The 8,205-nt window shown below is 44.1% G+C and overlaps 1 protein-coding gene across 1 annotated transcript; it reads left to right on the top strand.

Moving 5' to 3' along the window:
- The first annotated feature begins 6,821 nt into the window (after positions 1-6,821).
- On the top strand, positions 6,822-7,978 carry LOC116105273 (MLP-like protein 328). Its single transcript, XM_031391721.1, has 2 exons — positions 6,822-7,091; positions 7,707-7,978. The coding sequence occupies exons 1-2, from the start codon at positions 6,902-6,904 to the stop codon at positions 7,976-7,978; spliced, it is 462 nt and encodes a 153-aa protein (XP_031247581.1). The 5' UTR covers positions 6,822-6,901.
- The last annotated feature ends 227 nt before the right edge of the window (positions 7,979-8,205 follow it).

The following is an 8,205-nucleotide window of genomic DNA, read 5'->3' as shown; positions in this document are numbered from 1 at the left end:
TCAGAATTTTCATATCTTCCAAGTGAGTCAGAACAACAGCCCAGCGAAACCATTCAGGAAACTGCTCAGAATCTGTCGACCTAGAGCCTCTACGTTGATGGATCATCGAACAGAAAGAGGGCCGGCGTAGGTCTTCTTCTTTTGAGTCTCGAAGGGGCTCGCGTTCACGGCATTCTTTGGTTCGGGTTTAAGGCAACCAACAATGAGGCCGAGTATGAATCTCTGCTCGCTGGATTGCGGTTGGCCAGGGAAATGGGCTCAACCGCGATCAGTATCCACAGCGACTCCATGCTGGTCGTCAACCAGATTTTAGGAGAGTACCAAGCCAAGGAAGAAAATATGATCCGTTATTTGAAAGAAGTTAAGGCCGCACTCGAGCCATTCAAACACTTTCGCGATCACTCAGATTCCTTAAGATAGTAACTCTGTGGCAGACACCCTGGCAAGAATAGCCTCATCATTGGACTCAGAAGCACCGGATAACATTCCTGTTCGATTCATCAAGGCCCCTAGTATCAGCCCGATTGAACAGGCCATGAACGTAGCATAATCTGATTCCTGGATGACTCCCATCTTCCAATATCTCAAGGATGGGACCTTGCCTGACGACAAGGTCGAGGCAAGGGTCCTGCGAACAAGATCTGCTCATTACACCCTCATCGGAGACCAGCTGTACAGGTAAGGATTTAGCGCCCCTCTCCTCCGATGTGTAACCAGCGAAGAAGCAGATTACATCATGAGGGAAATACATGAAGGGATCTACGGTAATCACACCGCGGCACGATCTCTTGCGAACAAGGTTGTTTGTCAAGGGTACTATTGGCCCCGAATCCAAGAAGACACCTACAACTTTGTCAAGAGGTGTGACAAGTGTCAACGGTTCACGAACATACCGCGAGCTCCTTCCCACCAACTGATAACAATAACCAGCCCCTGGCCATTCTCCATGTGGGGAATCGACCTTATTGGCCCCATGCCAGTCGGTAAAAGGGGAGTCAAATATGTCGTGGTCCCAGTAGATTACTTCACCAAATGGGTAGAAACCGAGCCGCTAGCCGCGATCACAACCAAAAAGCTCAAAGACTTTGTTTTCAAGAATATTGTGTGCCGCTACGGGATTCCTCATACCCTCATCTCAGATAATGGGAAACAGTTCGACAACGAGGAGTTCAAGCAGTTTTGCGACTAGCTGGGCATCCATAAAAAATTCGCCTTAGTCGCAAGACCGCAAGCAAATGGCTAAGTTGAAGCTGTCAACAAAACCATCAAGCACACTCTAAAGGCCAAACTTGGCGCAGCCAAGGGTAATTGGGCCAACGACCTCCCCGAAGTCCTATGGGCGTACAGGACAACTCTGAGAACCTCTACCTCAGAAACCCCTTTTTCGCTAGCATACGGTTGCGAAGCGATGATCCCTGTAGAGGTAGGGACCGGTTCACTATGGAGGGACTTGTACAATGAAGCCGACAACGAAGCACTTATGCAAGCAAGCCTGGACCTTTTTGAAGAACATCGCAGCAAGGCTTCGCTAAGAATAGCAGCCTATCAGCAACGCGCCAAAAGGTTCTTTGATTCTAAGGTCAGACGAAGAGACTTCCAGGTCGGTGATCTTGTATTAAAGGAAGTTTTCCTTGGTACTAGAGAACCAAGTGCAGGAGTGTTGGGACCGAACTGGGAAGGCCCATACCGCATTGCCAAAGTGATAAGGTCGGAGACTTACCACCTAAAAAAGCATAATGGTTCCATAGTACCGCGAGCTTGGAATGCTGAACACCTTCGACCTTATTATCAATAATTCTGAACTCACTTTGCCTTGTAAAGAATATTTTTTTATCTTTGTAAATGTAAATCAGTATTACTCTGTTCACTTGTAATAGTCTTTACATGTAATTTTGTTCGTAAAAACGTGTTATCATGTTCGCAAAGACTTGTCCCAATGTTATGAGCACTTAGAATGTAAACTCATGTATAATAAAGCGAACATATATTTTAAAAGCAAAATATATTTCATTAATGAAAAGAGTACAGCAGGCAAGACGGTACGACTGTTAGCCCTACTTTAACTCCTGGAGGACTGACCTCATCATCCTAAGGCTGGTCGGCTGGAGGCTTCTTTGAGGGGTGTCTCGAACCTTCTGTCTGATCAGATTTTTGGGTGGCCGCTGCTTTATCATCCTGTCGTGCTATGGACATGAGAGTTTCACGCTAGTCCTCTGGGAGGTCGGACGTATCAAGGAGCGGATTCTTCGGCCGCAAGGCATAGATAGACTCGATCACCCATTTGGCAGCCTTCTCCTCGACCTCCGCTGCCTAATTCTGCATCTCTTCGGTCATGGAAGCAACTTTTCCCTGACTTGCTTGGAGTTCGGCCTCGAGAGCTTGCCTTTGCTTCTCGGAGGCATCCCTCTCTTGTTCTACACGCGAGGCCCGCAGAGAGGTCATTTTCAGCTCCTGGTCCCTCTCTCCGACCTCCTTGGAGAGTCTGGCTATAGTCCTTTAAAGCTCATTTACTTCCTCCGCATGCTTCTCGAGCTCGGTTTTTTGGAAGTCCACTATGCGAAGAGCCGCGTCCCTTTTGTTCAGGTACCGGTTCGTCGATTTAGAAGATAGGTTTCTTTCTGCCTCGACGGCTTCCAGGCCTCGCTTAAGCATTGCGTTCTCCTCCTTCAGTGCGAGCTCCCCCTTTGCAGCTCCCAGCCGAACCTTCTCCAAGGACAGTTGCATGGAAAACAGGGCCTACGAACAAGAAAAGATATCAAGTTAGCTTATCAAAAGGAACTAAGGGAAGTCCTCGCCGAGGATAGTTCTTTTACCTTGCTTAAGTGTTGGAGCGATGTGGACATTAAGTCCACGTCGCTGGAACCTACGAACTGCTCGAATGCTTTCGAGAGTCCGCACTCCAGCAAAGTGTAGACTATCGACTGTAGGTACTTTGACAGGTTCTCCAGCGAGTCCAACACTGGAGTTTCCTTCTTCGCGCCTTCCACAGGGGTCGTGTCGTCTGCCGGTTCCTTACTCGACCTCTTCCTAACATTTGGCTGTGACCTCCCGGGTTGGTCACCCTCGGATTCGGTCTTTGACTCTTCGATCTAAATTTGCCTTCTCTTCTTCTTCGCTAGCTGAGCCGTTGTCTTTAGCCTTGGGGGAACAACTGATGGCCGGAAAGTTTTCGTAGGTTGGATTGGTGCGTCCTCCGAAGGCTGATGCTGTGAAGTTCCAATAGTCGCACCGGGGGGCTCAATGTGGCACCTTTAGCCGGGGGATCGATAGGAGCAACATCGGTCGCCTTGGCGGTCCTTGACTGCGGAAAGTTGAATTGCTTTCGTCGCAGCGGCTCTGACTCTTTCAAAGGCATGGTCGCTGCATGCAAGCATCGTTAGCAAAAGTATTTCATTTCACGACCAGAAAAGAACCAGTTAGCAAGACTTACTCAATGGGGGCTCTAAAGACGTGTTTGTGTTGAAGAAATCGTATTTCAGCAGATTCGCGGTCGTCACGAGCTTCTTCGCGTCGCGACTGGCTTCAGGCAGGAACCCGAAATGTACGATCCTATCCGGATCGAAGAGTAGCCTTAAGTCGGTCGTCTTGTTAACTGCCAAAAAAGAAACAGGTCAGTAGAAAGAAAACGCATTCCAAATTTAATGAGTTCGTCAAGGGAAAAGAGCCTACTCGCGTCCTGAAAGTGGCAATGGCCGTCGTAACGAAAGAAGAAAAACTTCGATTCGTAGGCCCCCGTGTTGCTAGGGTAGTTGTGTATCCCCTCAGCTATGGTAGGTCGCCTGGACAAGTAATAAGAATCCTTGTCCTTACTCTTTTACAAGAAATACGAGTAGCCGAGCTCCGTTGCGGTTAGCTCGCCCAACCCGTTCTCATGACACGCGATGTACATGACAACAGCAATAACATACGCGTTCGGAGTGAGCTGCATTGGTACTATCCCGAAGTGATCTAAGATTAACCTGACAAAAGGGTGGAAGGGGATCAAACCCCTACCCTTGATGATCTCCTCGGAGATCGCAACCATCCCACTTGATGGGTATCGTGATGAGTGGGCCACATCGCGAAAAACTTCCACCTCGATACCATACTGTTTTATTACCCTCTCGAGCTTTCCCCCGGTAAGTACCGAGTAGACCTCAAGAGTGGCACTCGGAGCACCCTACGAGGACGAACTGGTTCGTTCCTCGGATCTGGTCGTTGAGGGGTCCATTCTACTGGTCTACAAAAGCGACAAGCAGGGGGGTCATTTAGCCATCGTACGCTACTCCGTACGATGACGTGGAAGGAAATAAACTCCCTAAAACCTAGAGAAAACCCTAACAGAATGATTTGAGCTGCCATTCAGGCTCAAACAAGACATGAGCGTCTCGTCTCCGATTAGCTACTGGAAGACTAACGCCATTTACCAACCATGGGAATAAGAAAATAAAAGCAGAGAAAGATTCTTACCTCTCGGAACACGAAAATGGCTCCTTCTGCCTCAAATATCAGAAACACGCTGGTTTGGAAGGCAAGGGTTCCAAGCTTGCGAAAGTCTCCTATTCTCTCTGAAAGAGACAAGTTTGGTGACATTGCCTGAGATGAGTCTTGAGTTTTTATAACGCATGAAATGACACTTGTTTTTCTCGGAATCAAAACGATGTTTGGGCGGCAAAATTTTCTCACTATTGATCACGACCACGTGTCACAGATCAGTGAGAAAGAGTGAGCGCAACGATTACAGAAAACCAAACCGTCATTTTTTTCCGTTGAAAAACTCAAGCGACGGCACTCTCTCCCTCAGCATTAATTGCGCCCCAACCTGCATTTAATGCTCTGATAAGGGGTGTCGATTCAGCATGCCATGCATTTAATGTTCTGATAAAGGATATCGTGTCAGCATATCATGCATTTAATGCGCCTGGCTGGCACTTATTACGCACAGGACACGTCTGTCAGAGCAGGGGCTATTTCATTAAATGCATATATATTGAAAATGCAACAGGCAACGCCTGACGAAGTCAGGTCGCTCATCCTTAACAAGCAATAACCATGCGAGGTCGTGTTCATAAAGGGCGCTACCCCGACCAATCTTCAGGCAGGTCGTAGTCACCAGAATTTCCCAAAAGCATATAGTCGCAGCATGAATTATAGTTTCTAAGGTTCAATCCTTAAACCTTAAAAACTAGGGGACTTCTGTTATGCCTAAAGAATGCAGGGCTGACGTAAGGTCCAGTCAGCGTGCAAAAAGTCAGAGCATGGGGGCACCCGCAGTTGAGTCGCGTGGGAAAAGGAGCAGCATGCTTTTGTCAGAATAGTGGGTGCATGCCAGACCAGCCAGAAGTTGTGGTGCTCCCATGTGTCCAATCCCTGCTCCAAATCTCGTAAATCACTCTAGAAGGTGGGCAATGTGACATAAAGAGGGATTTGCACGAATAATCCCACCAACTCACAGATTCAGTAATGATAACCTTAATTCATCCCACTATAAATTGAGAGCTCCTCTCTCATTGAGGGGATTCGCTATTCTCTCCCAATAATATATAGCATTCTCTCTCTTGTACTATCATTTGTAAGTTAGTCCGCTAACGCGACCTGACCTCTATCATTAATACAAACATCAGTGGACGTAGGATTTGCTTCCTTAGCATCCGAACCACTTTAAAAGCTGTTCCCATTGCATTTATTCTCATTTTTCTTGCATTCACATGTGTCTTCTGGGCCAGTTCAGCATTGCACACGTGCGTTTAGTCGGTGTAAAAATCACACATCAACATTATCATTATTATTATTAAATATTAATCATAGGAGAGCCACCCAAATCTAATTTCTAATATTTTGACCGAAACGAAAATGGGGGTGAATAACCACCAATGAGTGGCTGAGTGGTCAACTTGGACTCTTGGGTGTATTATTCTAGAAGTCTTAAATTCGATTAGCCTCGGCCACTAATTGGGGTAGCTATTAGACCCGACCGGTTGTCCTAGGGTCTTGAAGAATTAGTTAAGGTGAATGCAAGCTGGCTCTGACACCCTTGGTCATAAAAAAAAATAAGGGCAAATTATGTTAGTTCCAGGTAGGGGTGGGCAGGTCTAGGTACCCGCCCTTTTTTAAGGACGGTTTCGGTTCCTAGAAACTTGGAACTAGAACCTGAAACATAGGTTCTAGTTCCACGTACTCGGATCTTGGTTCCGATTTTGGTTCCGGGTACTCAGGTTAATTTTAATTACCTTCATACTTTTTAAAAATTATAATACACCCCAATAGTTTATAAAAATTACAATTTAGTCACGGTTCCTACTCGAGTACTAGGACCTCGGTTCCAGTTCTGGTTATGGTTCTCGGTTCCTGCATGGGTGGAACCGAAATCGGAACAGCACAGTGCCGATTCTAATTTTTTAGAACTGAAACCGACCCTGTGAGAGCCGGTTCTAGGTAGGAATCGAAACTAAAACCCTAGGTATCTACCAATTTTGATTCTATCCTAATTTTTTGTCTATCCCTAATTTTATATTCTCGGAGGATTAACTGAGGTGTGCACAAACTGGTTTGAACTCCCCAGCCATAGAAAGAAAAAAAAAAAAAAGGGGGGCGAATTATTTTATCAAGTGTTAGAAACTAAAATATATTATCTTCTTCTTTCTTATTTATGATGTTGTTATAAAAAATATTATCTCAGACAGAGCTAATTAATTGTAATTAATTGCATCTGACAGCTAACACAATAAATTCTTTTTAATTCCATGTTTTTTGAAAACATGCAATTATTATTGACATGGGCAGCGATTAATTGAGCAGGCTTTGATTGAATTAAAATCCTATACATAGGAGGGCAAATTTTCTTCTTGAAGCACAGCCTCTTGTGTAATCTTTTTAATTAAAGCTTTGTTAATTAGTGTGTGAGATCGAAGTGAAATCAACAATGGCGGGTCTTACTGGTAAGGTGGAGAAGGAAGTTGAAATCCATGCTCCTGCTGAGAAGTTCTACAAGCTCTGGAAATCTGAATGCTTTCATCTCCCCACTGCCTCCCCTTCCAACATTCAAGGTGTTGAGGTCCATGAAGGTGACTGGGAGAGTGCCGGCTCCATCAAAATATGGAAGTATACCGTCGGTAAGACCAGTACATAATCTTATATTATACATATAAAGTTATATTTACAGTTTGTTTCTTTTGTGAATGTCTGTATTTTCTTAAAATACCAACCTCATTTACCTAAACTGCGAATATCAGTCTGCATTTTCTTTTAATTCAAACCTCATTTCAGACAGGTTTTTTGTATTGAAAATTGTGAAAATTAGAGTTCAAATCTACTATTGAGAGCTTACATTTGAAAAGAAGTTAAAAGGACATAACCCTTCGAGATTTGATTAAATAACAAAAATATCCCTACCATTAATTAGATGTCAAGAATTACACTATTATGACTTAATGAATATTTACATAATTACTTTTGGACTGTTTATTATATCGCTTTAAATTTAATGGAAAGGAAAGGGAAGGAGATTTTTGTTATTTTAACTCCATAAAAAATGCTGATGTTTGCCGGCAGAAAAGCTTGTTAAAATGCCAAATTAAGAGCTGCATGCATGATTCTATATATATTAGGATATTATAAACATATATACCCTCATTTACTTATGGTATTTGTGAGATACTGAACTCAAAACCCTAATTTATAATCATAATACTGTATTATTTTTCGTGTATGGAATATTTAACTAACAGAAGGGAGAGCCGAGACTTTCAAGGAGAAAATTGAAGCAGATGATGAGCATATGACAGTAACTCTCCACGGCATTGAAGGAGATATCTTCAAGAACTTCAAGTTCTGGAAACCCGTCTTTAAAGTTGCACTAAAACAGCAAGGCAGTGGCAGCGTTGCGACGGTGAGCATCGAATACGAGAAGCGAAACAAGGACGTTCCTGATCCAGTAGCCTATGTCGATTTCATGGCGAGCATGACCAGAGACGTTGCCTCTCATATTATGAAGGCATAAAATCAAGGGCCAGCAAGCTCTGTTCAATCTCTCTAGCTTACTATACAATAATAAGCTGGAGAATTTGAGTGGGTTTAATTCTATGTTTGGTGTGTGTTGTGATGTGGGATGTGTTGTGTGAGATAAATGGTAATAAATATGAATAAAACTTCCAGCTCCTTATGTGGTAGCTGTTTCCTTTCTTCTTAATTATGGCTCTCTCTTTTAATTGTTATTATTCAAGCTTT

This window comes from Pistacia vera, unplaced genomic scaffold (assembly GCF_008641045.1).
Source record: "Pistacia vera cultivar Batoury unplaced genomic scaffold, PisVer_v2 Contig496, whole genome shotgun sequence".
NCBI lineage: Eukaryota > Viridiplantae > Streptophyta > Magnoliopsida > Sapindales > Anacardiaceae > Pistacia > Pistacia vera.
This window is presented reverse-complemented; position numbering and strand designations above follow the sequence as displayed.

What these genes read in the sequence shown, in the direction of transcription:
- LOC116105273 (XM_031391721.1), top strand. Translation starts at nt 6,902, where the DNA reads ATGGCGGGTCTTACTGGTAAGGTGGAGAAGGAAGTTGAAATCCATGCT. An exon ending in AATATGGAAGTATACCGTCG is followed by an intron (nt 7,092 to 7,706) that starts GTAAGACCAGTA and finishes TTTAACTAACAG; the next exon opens with AAGGGAGAGCCGAGACTTTC.